We start from the raw sequence: 12,924 nt of genomic DNA on the forward strand, positions 1-12,924 counted from the left end.
TAGGCCGCCATTAGACTTGTTGTTTTTAGTAATGCTTTAATAACCAATATATATAATTATTTATCAGGTCTCTTTAACAGAATACAACCAGGAAATACAGATAATGTGTTTATGCAGTGTTAAAAAACAGGGATAAAAAAAAGGAAAAGAAAACAGCTTCTATTGGCTGAAGTGTATCAGACACTTGAGCAATAGCAGGAAGCTTAATTCATAATAATATTTAATAATTTGTGTTATATTTTCTGTACATATTTCCTCTATTTTATGTTTGTTTGATGGTGGTGGCCTAAGACTTTTACACAGTAATGTATATATATAAGATTAGATGCTGATATATTCACTACCTAATATCAGTATCAGTATCCTTAATGATCAATATTTTGGATTATTCACTTAAGAGCCACGATTATCCAGCTCTACTGATAATAACATCATCACATATTTAACTAAAGTTCACTCTTTTATTTATCCACGTTCACAAATGTCTGAGGTGTCGTAGATCAGGAGAATAATAAGAGCTGCTTGTGAGTAAAAACAATAAATCATCACTATGTTAGTGAGATTTTAGGAATTTATTTAGAAAAATTGATTTAAATCCAAACAAATCACTAAAGATAAAAACATAAATTCCTTTTAAATTTACTTTTTTTGGGGGTTTTTTTCTCTTAAATTGTTTTTACTCGGCAGCCGTGATGTAAATTCTGCTTGTTAATGAAATTTCCTTTTTTTTTAAAAACAAAAACAAACAAAACAAAAAGATGTTATGGGGTTTTAGTTGAGGGAGGATGAAGGTATGAAAATACCTGCGGAACAGGACGCGTTTTCTTTACTCTCCCTGTCTGTTTCTCCTGCTGGTCGGAGGAGGGAGGAAGAGGAGGAAGAGGAGGAGGGGGAGGAGGAGGAGGAAGGAGAAGTTAATGAGGGAGAGCGGTTATTTAAAAAAAAAAAAAACGAAGAACAAAAAGTTAAAATAAATAAATAAATAAATAAAAAACAGGTTCCACAATGTCAACACAAGTTATGACATTGAGGGAAGTTTGCAGGACTGATTATGAGTGAAATGTGGAAACTAAGAAGTTTTAAAACAAAACAAACACAAAAAAAGATCCGACTTTATAAACACCATCAATGTAAACAAAGAAATAAAAGGTATATTGGAAGAAAGGAGGCTGGTGATATTTTGTTAATAAATCCATGAAAAGACAAAAACCTCACAAATAAACACTTCCTGACTGTAGCTCAGTTCATTGATGAAGGAATATGTTGATTATTATAATATAGGAATTATTAACAGCTGTCTGAATGTTTTTATTCATTACATTTAAAAAACAACAACATTTTTCAACATTTTCTGACATATTACAGATTAACCTTTGTGTCGTCCTCCCGGGTCAAATTGACCCCGTCTGTTTTGACTGTTCCTTCTTTCCTCCCTTCCTTCCTTCCATCTGTCCTTCCTTCCTCCCTCCTTCTCTCTTTCCTGCATCCCCCTTTTCCTCCCCCCTACATTCCTCCCTTCCTTCCTCTTTTCCTTTCCCCCTCCATACATCCTTTCTCCCTTCCTTCTTTCCTTTCATCCCTTCCTTGCTCCTTCTTCCCTCCTTCCTTCCTCCCTCCACCCTTTCCTTCCTTCTTCCTCCCTTCCCTCCTTTTCTCCCTTCCTCCCTTCCCTCCTTCTTCCTTCCTCCCTCTTTTCTTCCCTTCCTTCCTTCCCTCCTTCCTTGCTCCTCCCTCCCTCCTTTCCTTCCTTCTTCCTCCTTTCCTTCCTTCTTCCTCCCTTCCTTCCTTCCCTCCTTTTCTCCCTTCCTTCCTTCCCTCCTTGTCTCCCTTCCTTCTTCCTTCCTCCCTCTTTTCTTCCCTTCCTTCCCTCCTTCATTTTTATTTCTAAAAACAGCTTTACACTGCTTTAGAGAGTATTTCTGGCAGTAGGACGACGTGTGTGTGTGTGTGTGTGTGTGTGTGTGTGTGTGTGTGTGTGTGTGTGTGTGTGTGTGTGTGTGTGTGTGTGTGTCTCATTCATGTGTTTTTTTTTATTTATAGTTTTTGGATGACAACGGAGGAATAAGATGCATCAGACTTTGGACTCACACACACACACACACACATAATACTTCTTAGTCGTTCAGTTCATTGTTGATTTTGGTCTTTTCATGAGATTTGTTGACTTTAAATTAAAACATACAGAATCACCAGCCTAGTTAGTTTTATTTAAATGTGTGTTTTATATGATAAACATTAAGGAAGCAAAGAACATGAGAGCTTAAATGAACTGGACATATAAAAGTGTTCATGATGTAATGACACAGAATAACAACAGCTGATCACAGGCGGCAGCGGCTCGTAGACCGTAGACCTGCGTGAAATGACTCAGGTTAGGTTTGTGTGGTTTTACCTGCAGATCAGGACAGGGACGTTTGGCAGGAGGAGACTGACAGCCCACAGGAGTCTCTTCTGCTTCTTTAGACAAGTGTTTGAGCATTATACACTTCTTCACTGGGAAACCTCTGCAAAGAGACAGAGATACGTGATGTTTATAAACAGCTGTTTGAAGGTAAATTACAGGTTCAGACTGGTAAACCTGGCAAAGCTTAGAGTAAGACAGGAAGTTTTAATGGTTGGAGTATGAGGGCAGATTTATGTGAATGAGGGTTGTGTGTGTGTGTGTGTGTGTGTGTGTGTGTGTGTGTGTGTGTGTGTGTGTGTGTGTGTGTGTGTGTGTGTCTGTGTGTGTGTGTGTGTGTGTGTGTTGTGTGTGTGTGTGTGTGTGTGTGTGTGTGTGTGTGTGTGTGTGTAGACAGCTTACTTGTCTTTGCATTTCTGCAGTGCTTCGTCAGCTAACAGCTTCAGGTTGATCAGCTTATCGCCTCGATAGAAGCCGTCTGAACAAAGATGAAAAGACAGAGAGAGAGAGAGCGACAGAGAAAGAGAGAGCGAGAGACAGAGAGAGAGAGAGAGAGAGAGAGAGAGAGAGAGAGAGATAGAGAGAGATAGAGAGAGATAGAGAGATAGAGATAGAGAGAGCGAGAAGACAGAGAGATAGAGACAGAGAGACACAGAGAGAGAGAGAGAGATATGCAACAAGGCAATTAAAGGTTCAATCAATCTTTTTTTATCAATTTTATATCATTTCTTTTGCACACTCCTGCCGATAGGGCTGGGCAATATGAGGAGGAAAGGTTTCCTTATAGGACTGGAAATAATGTGGGCAGGTTTACATCAGCACTGCACAAGATGTAAGTGATTTACTTCTTAATCAAAGTTGTTTTCTCCCCTTTTTAAACGATCCCCTTCACACATTTCAATACAAAAAAAAACACTTTGAATAAGAACCTGTATCTGATGTTTTGACACAAAAAAAGTTAAATTCCCTGCTTAAAATCTCTTAAAATTACATGTTCATTCACAGCGTAGAGCATAATTATTTTAGTTTGTTTTAGAAACGGCTGCAAAGGACTTCAGAGCTTCAGGTTTTTAATCTCCATGTCAGGATGCTGCTGCTGTGCATGCACGAGGATACGGTTGTTTTTTACAATAAATATAATCGCTATTTTTTTAACAGTTATTGAATTGATCAGACTCTGAACTTTAGGGCAAAGTAAGGACTGTGTGATACGCATCAAATGTGCTGTGTTCGTACCCTTTTTTCCTGACATGGAAATACTTGCAAAGACTGAGAATGTGACGCTGTTATGAGTGTTTTGAGCCGTTTCGGAACAAACCAAAATAATCATCCTTCACTCAGCGCAGCGGTGTCGGTGACTCACTGATGGGTTTTTAATAGGTTCAGGACAACAGCGGAGGAGTAAGATATATCAGGCTTTGGATACACACACACACACACAACACACACACACACACACACACACACACACACACACACACACTAGTAGCTCAGTTCATTGCTGCACCTGAGATTTTCTTGACAATAACAAAAAAACATCTTTACATTCCTACAAAATAGAGCGATTATTCTGTTAATAAAGCGTCTGAATGTGCAGCTCTTCAGATAAGCCTCAACCTCTTTCACCTTTATGAGCCGTTATTTAACTAAATATTATCTACTGTGGTAAAGCTCAGAGATTTTAACCCAGTTTCACCATCTGTGCTCTCAATTACCCTCCTTTACAAGGTAATAAAACGGTACGAGAAAGCCGCCAACTGAGGACTCTATGATCCGCTTACAGGACTGCTATGAATGAGAAAAAATGTGTGTGTGTGTGTGCGTGTGCGTGTGCCGTGTGTGTGTGGGCTGCAACTACAGGCCTTTAACCCAGTGGATTAACAGCTTTTTATCCCCTGACTCTAATCCAGCTAATAAGACTTTGATTACTGGTCAGTATTCAGCAGCTTGTTTGAGGCGTTCAGTCCGACCAGCCGAGAGTCGGAGCGACGCAGCAGCTGAACTAACCTGCTGCGTACAGCCAACAGGTGCTGCTGAAGTGTCCTTTAGCAAGACCCCGACCAGTTAAACCAGTTCACACTCACTCAGCAGGGTCTCCGATTAAATGAGAAGTGAAAGAAACGATTTTGTTGCCTTTCTTTAAGTTTTATTTTATGTTTTTTTATTATTGCAGGTCGGTCTGTATGAAACAAGGCACGTCATCATATCTTTATCCATGCACCTTATTGTCCTTTTTTACTGTATCCGTTCTTCTGTGTTCACCGTTGCACAAAAGTTCATCTGTATCCTGAATATTATGTTACATCTGGTTTAAATATCGTTGTTTGTTTCTTTATAAGATCAGCACGTTTTTAGGATTTAGTTGCGTCTAAAACTGTAAATTTCACCATCGTTGGGGAGTTCTTCCGGCGCCGGAGTGAGCAGGCAGGCCACCCAGTAGCTCTCGCTGTTACGTCTTTGTTTGTCTTTTTAACTACTATATTTTTCCGCTTTTATTTTAGTATTTAATGTTTTAGTATATTGTTCTTTTATGTCTTTGTGTATTAAGCTGCTGGACCCTAAATTTCCCCAAGGGGATCAATAAAGTTTACATCCTATCTATCTATCTATCTATCTAAAGGATTATCTTATCTTAGGTTTAGGTGATTGCAACAAGCTGCAAACCTCTTCACCTTCAACTCCCCCTTGAAGGTGAAGGCCACTAAACTCAAAAAAACCCAGAAGAAGTCCGTCTCTAGAGTCAGTGGCTGTGAGGGCGATGCATGCTCCAGTTATCTCATAGTTCATCTTAACAAAAAAAAAAAGGAGGTGTTTGGGCCCATTTTAGATTAAATGACTAAATATTCACCATCAACTCAGAGACTAATGTTAGCACAGCGGAGCAGCAGCGATCTCAGCTGTAACAAACTGCAGCACTAAAAACAACTGTAACCAACTCTAGGAAGAAGAAAACAACTCTGTGTTCTGTTTCACCTCAAATAAAAACCTTCACCTGCCTCAGCGTCATAGACAATAATGTGTTTCCCGAGGCTAACTGTGCAGCAGAGAGGCTGCAGAGCAAAACACACCAACTTCTGTTTTATTAAAAAACACATTTAACCACTGAGATGTTTCTACATGACTGCTGATAATTGTTTAAACACTAAAAAGCTGCATACTCTTTAGCCCTGTAACATTAAACTCGCTCTAGATAATTTATCTGAACTGGCCGTTGTGTTTCATTCTGCATTAAAGACACCAATGAATCATTTGTCACACAGTTTACTGCAGTAAGAGAGTAGAAACAGATTCCTCTTTTTCTATTCATACGACTGAGAATCAGTTTTAAATCGAACGCAAATATTGTAATTTCTCTCTGACTCTTTTTAATTGAGTTGTACACGAATCCAATGCAAATGTAAAAAATAAAGCCTCTTGAATCTTGAAATCTACCTCAACTTACAATATTATTGTATATTATTTTAAATATTATGCTGTCATTTAACTCAACATTTATAACAAATTAAGTTTCCAATAATATTTACACAGGTTTAAATGGAGCTTAAGTTTAACTGTCATCAAATTACAGAAATTATTCAAACTTCTCTGAACTTGTTAAATAAAGGTTGTTTTTCTTTTTAAATCACAGTGAAGGAATGTGTCCACCCAGTAAAATGATACGACTCCTCCTGCTGTTGGTTTTTATTGATAATATTAAAGAGATATAGTAAACATTAGGTGCTCTTATCCTGTAATAAATAACAATAAATGAGGCTGTGTATTAATAAACTCACCTGCTGTGATGAGCAGCGAACACTGAGAGTCCAGGATCCGCTCACACAGAGACTCAGCAGAGAAACCTGCAAACTGGAAACACCAGCGAGTTGGAGTCTTTAGACATCAGACCGAGACGTTTTTAATCTCCATTGATTATTTGTTATTTTTCATTCATAATGACGTACGGAGCAACCTTTGTGTGTTTTTAACTCACCACGATGGAGTGAACGGCTCCGATGCGGACGCAGGCCAACATGGCGACCACCAGCTCCACCACCATCGGCATGTAGATGGACACGCGGTCGCCCTTCTTCACTCCTGCAGGACGAGGACGGAGACAAAGACAAAGACAGGAAGGAAGGGAGGAAGAAGGAAGGAAAGGAGGGAGGGAGGAAGGAGGGAGGGAGGAAGGAAGGAAGGGAGGGAAGAAAAGAGGGAGGAAGGAAGAAGGAGGGAAGGAAGGAAGGGAGGAAAAAAGGAAGGGAGGAAGGTAGGAGGGAGGGAGGGAGGGAGGAAGGAAGGAGGAAGGGAGGGAAGAAAAAGAGGGAGGAAGGAAGAAGGGAGGAAGAGAAGGAGGAGGAAAAAAGGAAGGGAGGAAGGTAGGATGGAGGGAGGGAGGGAGAAAAGGAAAAGAGTAACGGAGGAAGAAGGAAGGAAAGGGTGGAGGGAGGAAGGAAGGAAGGAGGGAAGAAGGAGGAAGGAAGGGATGAAAAGAAAGAAGGAAGGGAGGAAAGATGGACGGAGGAAATAAGGAAGGAAGGAATGAGGGAGGGAGGGGAGGGAGGGGGAAAGGAAAAGAGGAAGGAAGGAAAGAAGGAAGGGAGGAATGTAGGGGGGGAGGAAAGAAGGAAGAGAGAAATGAAGGAGGGAAGAAAAGGGGGATGGAGGAAAGAGAGAAGGAGGGAGGGAGGAAGGAAAGAGTAACGGAGGAAGAAGGAAGGAAAGGGTGGAGGGAGGAAGGAAAGGAGGAGGGAAGAAGGAGGAAGGAAGGGATGAAAAGAAAGAAGGAAGGGAGGAAAGATGGACGGAGGAAATAAGGAAGGAAGGAATGAGGGAGGGAGGAGGGGGGAAAGGAAAAGAGGAAGGAAGGAAGAAGGAAGGGAGGAATGTAGGGGGGAGGAAAGAAGGAAGGGAGGAAGGAAGGAGGGAAGAAAAGGGGGATGGAGGAAAGAGAGAAGGAGGGAGGGAGGAGGAAAAGAGTAAACGGAGGAAGAAGGAAGGAAAGGGTGGAGGGAGGAAGGAAGGAAGGAGGGAAGAAGGAGGAAGGAAGGGATGAAAAGAAAGAAGGAAGGGAGGAAAGATGGACGGAGGAAATAAGGAAGGAAGGAATGAGGGAGGGAGGGAGGGGGAAAAGGAAAAGAGGAAGGAAGGAAAGAAGGAAAGGAGGAATGTAGGGGGGAGGAAAGAAGGAAGGGGGGAAGGAAGGAGGGAAGAAAAGGGGATGGAGGAAAGAGAGAAGGAGGGGAGGGAGGAAGAAGGAAGGAAAGGAGGGAGGAAGGAAGGAGGGGAGGGAGAAAAGAGGGAGGAAGGAAGAAGGAGGGAAGGAAGGAAGGGAGAAAAAAGGAAGGGAGGAAGGTAGGAGGGAGGGAGGGGAGGGAGGGAGGGAGAAAGGAAAAGAGGAAGGAGGAAGAAGGAAGGAAAGGGTGGAGGGAGGAAGGAAGGAAGGAGGAAGGGATGAAAAGAAAGAAGGAAGGGAGGAAGGATGGACGGTGGGAAATAAGGAAATAAGGAAGGAAGGAAGGAAGGAGGGGAGGAGGGGGAAGGGAAAGAGGAAGGAAGGAAAGAAGGAAGGAAAGAAGGAAGGGAGGAAGGAAGGAGGGAAGAAAAGGGGGATGGAGGAAAGAGAGAAGGAGGGAGGGAGGAAGGAAGGATAGATGGAACCGTCAAAACAGAAACAGAAAATGTTAGACTGTATATTTCACTCCCTTTAGCTGACAGAGAGTTGCTTTTATTACTATGGAGAACATCTATCGCTCCTTCCTTCATCCCTCCTTCCTTCCTTCTTCCTTCCTTTCCCTTCCTCCCTTCCTTCTTTCCTTCCTTCCTCCCTCCCTCCTCCTTCTCTCATTTCTTTCCTCCCCCAACCTTCCTTCTTTCCTCCCTTCATCCCCTTTCTTCTGTCCTTCCTTCCCTTCCTCCCTTCCTTCCTCCCTCCTTCCTTCTTCTCGTTCTTTCCTCCCCCCAACCTTCCTTCTTTCCTCTGTCCTTCTTTCCTCCCTTCATCCCCCCTTCTTCCTTCCTTCCCTCCTTCCTTCCTTCCTTCCCCCCTTCCTTCTTCCTTCTTTCCTTCCTTCCTCTCTCTATCCACCCTTCATCCATCCTTCCTTCCTTCCCTTCCTTCTTTCCTTTCCTTCCCTTCCTTCTTTCCTTTCCTTCCTTCTCTCATTCTTTCCTCCCCCCAACCTTCCTTCTTTCCTCTGTCCTTCTTTCCTCCCTTCATCCCCCTTTCCTCCTTCCTTCCTTTCCTTCCTCCCTTCCTTCCTCCCTCCTTCCTTCTCTCGTTATTTCCTCCCCCAACCTTCCTTCTTTCATCTGTCCTTCTTTCCTCCCTTCATCCCCCTTTCTTCCTTCCTTCTGTCCTTCCTTCCTCCCTCCCTCGTTTCCTTCCCTCCTTCCTTCCTTCCTTTCCTCTTTCCTCTGTCCTTCTTTCCTTCCTTCCTTCCTCACAAAGATAAATAAGATTAGTTTCTTGGTGCGTTTGAGTAGTTTTTAACGAACCTTGTGACTTCAGCACGTTGGCAAACTGACAGACTCTCTGCAGCAGCTCTCTGTACGTCACCGTCATCTCATCACCGGGCTCATTTCCTTCCCTGGAAGAAAAACAAGAAAAATATGTTTAAAAACTTCATGAACAAACATCATATTTTAATATCTGGTTTTGATCATTAACCCAAAATCCAACCACTAAATATCAGAGTATCTGCACATTAAGAACACATTTAATGACTTTTAAGACCTTTTTAATAACTCTACTGATTATTTTTTACTTTAACCCTCCTGTTGTCCTCGAGTCAAGGAAGGAAGGGAGGAAAGAAGGAAGGAAAGGAGGGAAGAAGGAAGGATGGAAGGGAGGAAGAAGGAAGGAAGGGAGGATCGAAGGGAGGAGGAAGGAAGGAAAGGAGGGAGGGAGGAAAGGAAGGAAGGAAGGGAGGAAGAAGGAAGGAAAGGAGGGAGGAAGGAGGAAGAAGGAAGGAAGGGGGGAGGAAGGAAGGGAGGAAGGGAGGAAGAAGGAAGGAAAGGAGGGAGGAAGGGAGGAAGAAGGAAGGAAGGGAGGGATGAAAAGGAAGGATGGAAGGGAGGAAGAAGGAAGGAAAGGAGGGAGGAAGGAAAGAAGGGAGGAAGAAGGAAGGAAAGGAGGGAGGAAGGAAAGAAAGGAGGAAGAAGGAAAAAGGAGGGAGGGGGGGAAGGAAGGGAGGAACAAGGAAGGAAAGGAGGGAGGGAGGAAGGAAGAAGGAAGGAAGGGAGGGAGGGGAGGAAGGAAGGACAGAAGGAAGGAAGAAAGGGGGATGGAGGGAGGAAAGAGAGAGGAAGGAAAGAAAAGAGAGAAGGAGAGAAGGAGGAAGGAAGGACAGAAGGAAGGAAGGAAGGAAGGGAGGAAAAAAGGAACAGTCAAAACAGACAGAGTCAATTTGACCCGGGAGGACGACACGAAGACTTTTAATATCCAAAAACTAAATTTAACAGTAGTGTACATTAATGATTGTATTTTCTGGTTTCTTTATGGAACTATTAAACTATAATAAACTGAATGTTTTTGGGTTTATAGACAAAATAAAGCCACTCCAAAACACTGACTTTAAGTGTTTTTAATTGAAAACATGATAGATCACTCTGTGTGTGTGTGTGTGTGTGTGTGTGTGTGTGTGTGTGTGTGTGTGTGTGTGTGTGTGTGTGTGTGTGTGTGTGTGTGTGTGTGTGTGTGTGTGTGTGTGTGTGTGTGTGTGTGCAGGGTGCAAATCCAACTTTACTATGCAGCAATCCTGCAAGTCAGAGGTGTTTGTGTGATTGTGTTTAAGATGGAGTGTGTTTCTGTTGTTATTAGTGTTTATAAGTAAGTATTTGCTTGTTAAAACTTTTTTTAAAAACATAAAAACTTCAATTAAGATTTTAAAAATCGAGGTGGTTGTTTAAAAAACGGCTGAAACGGTTCTTCAGATAGATTCAGTGTGGTTCAACTCAACAGACAGTGGCGGGTGGGAGGTGTGAATTGGGCGTTAGTCAAACCCATTTCCCTTTGATTCATCAAGCAGGACAACCCGGTTCCCAGAAAGGCTTCAGACACTTTCACCACACAGGTTTCTAATCACACACACCGACATTTTACACACTCCTCTTTTTGCTCTTTGACTGTTTAAAACTTTAACCCCGGTTGTGAAATACGATTCTTCTTCTTAACTTTTCCCTTTTTGCACAAGAGGATCGTTTAGAGGAACTGTGTGCTGCTTGCAAAACCTTTGTTTGAGGACACACACACACACACACACACACACACACACACACACCACACACACACACAAATACACACACACACAACAGTTACATTACGTGTAAACGTCCTCGAGCGCAGACGGGGACGCTGATGAATTGTGACAGCGTCGCCTCTCTGCATCATTGAATACAGTTGTGGTCTTAAGTGAGCGTCTCTCCGCATCAAAGTCTCCAGACCTGAAGAACACGGATGACAGTTCCGGACGAGAGGAGGAGGAAGAGGAGGAAGAAGAGGAAGAGGAAGAAGAGAAGAAGAGAAGAAGAGGAAGAAGAGGAAGAAGAGGAGGAGGTTTCAGTCTAGACCTGCTGTATTGTGAAAATGCCTTGAGATAACTTTTGTTTGTGATTTGGCGCTATAGAGAGAGAGAGAGAGAGAGAAAGAGAGAGAGAGCACGAAAGAGAGAAAAAAGAGAATGAAAGATAGAGACAGAGAGTGAAAGAGAGAAAAGAGAAAGAGAGCGAAAGACAGAGAGTGAAAGAGAGAGGGAGAGAGAGAGACAGAAAAAAAAGAGGAGAGAGAAGAGAGAGAGAAAGAGAAGAGAGGAGAGAGAGAACAAGATAAAAAGAGGGGGAGAGAAGAGAGCGAAAAGAGAAAGAGAGAAAGAGAAAGAAAGACAGAGAGAGAGAGAGAGAGAACGGGAGAGAGGGGGAGAGAGGGAGAGAGCGCAAGAGAGAGAGAGAGAGAGAAAAGAGAGAGAAAAAGAGAGAGGAGGAGGAAGAGGAGGCCCCAGTTTTGCTCCACAGATCAACAGTTTTTAGAAGATTGAACTAAACTAAGTTTAAACTAATTTGTGATTTAGAGCCGAAACAGCTCAATAGATTGAACCGAAAATTGAATCTTCAGCTATTTAAATAATCAATGAATCAATCTACTCTTATTTTTATTTTATTTTATTCTATTAGTTTTATTTATCAGGGACATCAGGTGCTTATTAATAAACATGTCTGTGTAAATATGACAGAATTGTTGTAGTTTTTTTACCATGCATGTGACAATAAACTTATTTCTAAAGTTTTATTCATAGTAATGAGAGTAATATGAATATTATAGTTTAATATTTTAGTTGTTTCATTATTAGTTCATATATTAGTCATACTGATCTACATTATTATTCATTTGGAGTCATATTTCTGTCCTCCTGCTTATTATATAAATCCAATATTTCTCTCATCTTAAGCTGCTAAATGCTCCTCTATGTTCACCAGCTAGTCTACAGCTAACTGAGCAGGTAGAGTACAGCGGAAACGATGCTATGAGAGCGCTGAGAGTGAACCAAAACAATAAAGTTGCAGCCGGAAATCTAAACAATGAGCTTAAACCAGGCGGGGAGTTCCGGTCCTCTGAAATGATGCCAACGCGGAAGTAACTTAAAACTGCATTCTATCAAAAGGGCCGACCCAGGGGGCGACCGTTTTTGGTGTCAAAAGGACTTCCGTCTCTATACAAGTCAATGGAGAATTCACCAACTTCTCACTTGATTTCTAACCTCAGTAAACGGTTTTCAAAATGTGTTTATGGTCTGAATCGCTAGTTTTAAAGCCTTCTTCAATGCAGTATGATGTTCATTTGTGAAATTTTGGCCTAATGATATGCATTAGGGCGTGGCTACGTCGTGATTGACAGGTTGATTGGTTCACAGGTTCAGGAGGGCGCCTCATGCTCCTCCTGATGCCCATATAAGTAGAATCCATGTTTTTATTTTACCCAGCATGCACCGGAAATTTTCAAGATGGCGCTGCTCAGATCCGAAACTATTCGCTTCAAGCAGCAGTCCACAAACCAATGGGTGACGTCACGGATGTTACGTCCATTTTATACACAGTCTATGGTTTAAACTCAACGATGAAGCTCTGTGAAGGCGAGAGGAGCTGCAGGAGTCACTGATGCATTCAACCACAATCAACACATTACACACTGCATGCTTGACATGAAGGAAATCAATGAACTCACTTCCTGTTAGTTTCATTGTGTTCTTAAAAAAGAAATGAACGCAACGCTGTATCAACATCAATCACACTGCAATATCGGTCGTTTACAGTCATCTGAACTTTGCAAAAACTGACACACATTCATTTCCAATCAGTCTTACTCAAGTTCTTACTGGAGACGTTTTCAACATCATCTACAATATTTTTTTTGGCGGGTCTCTCTCTCTCTCTCTGACGGTCAGAGCAGATGGTCGACTACTTAGAGTCCGGTTCTTCTTGAGGTTTCTTCCCATTAAAAAGGGAGTTTTTCCTTCCTGTTGTCACCAAGTGCTGCTCATGGAGGAATGTTG

General features: G+C 42.1%; 1 protein-coding gene across 1 annotated transcript in view; it reads right to left on the reverse strand.

The window, feature by feature from the left end:
* The window catches only part of LOC133987980 (acetyl-coenzyme A synthetase, cytoplasmic-like), a 36,689-nt gene that overhangs the window by 16,860 nt on the left and 6,905 nt on the right, over positions 1 to 12,924 (reverse strand). The window contains 6 exon segments of the mRNA XM_062427487.1: positions 804 to 848; positions 2,393 to 2,504; positions 2,804 to 2,879; positions 6,175 to 6,247; positions 6,372 to 6,475; positions 8,876 to 8,967. Coding sequence (XP_062283471.1) covers positions 804 to 848; positions 2,393 to 2,504; positions 2,804 to 2,879; positions 6,175 to 6,247; positions 6,372 to 6,475; positions 8,876 to 8,967 — 502 coding nt within the window.

The sequence above is a fragment of the Scomber scombrus genome, chromosome 10 (genome assembly GCF_963691925.1).
Source record: "Scomber scombrus chromosome 10, fScoSco1.1, whole genome shotgun sequence".
Lineage (NCBI taxonomy): Eukaryota > Metazoa > Chordata > Actinopteri > Scombriformes > Scombridae > Scomber > Scomber scombrus.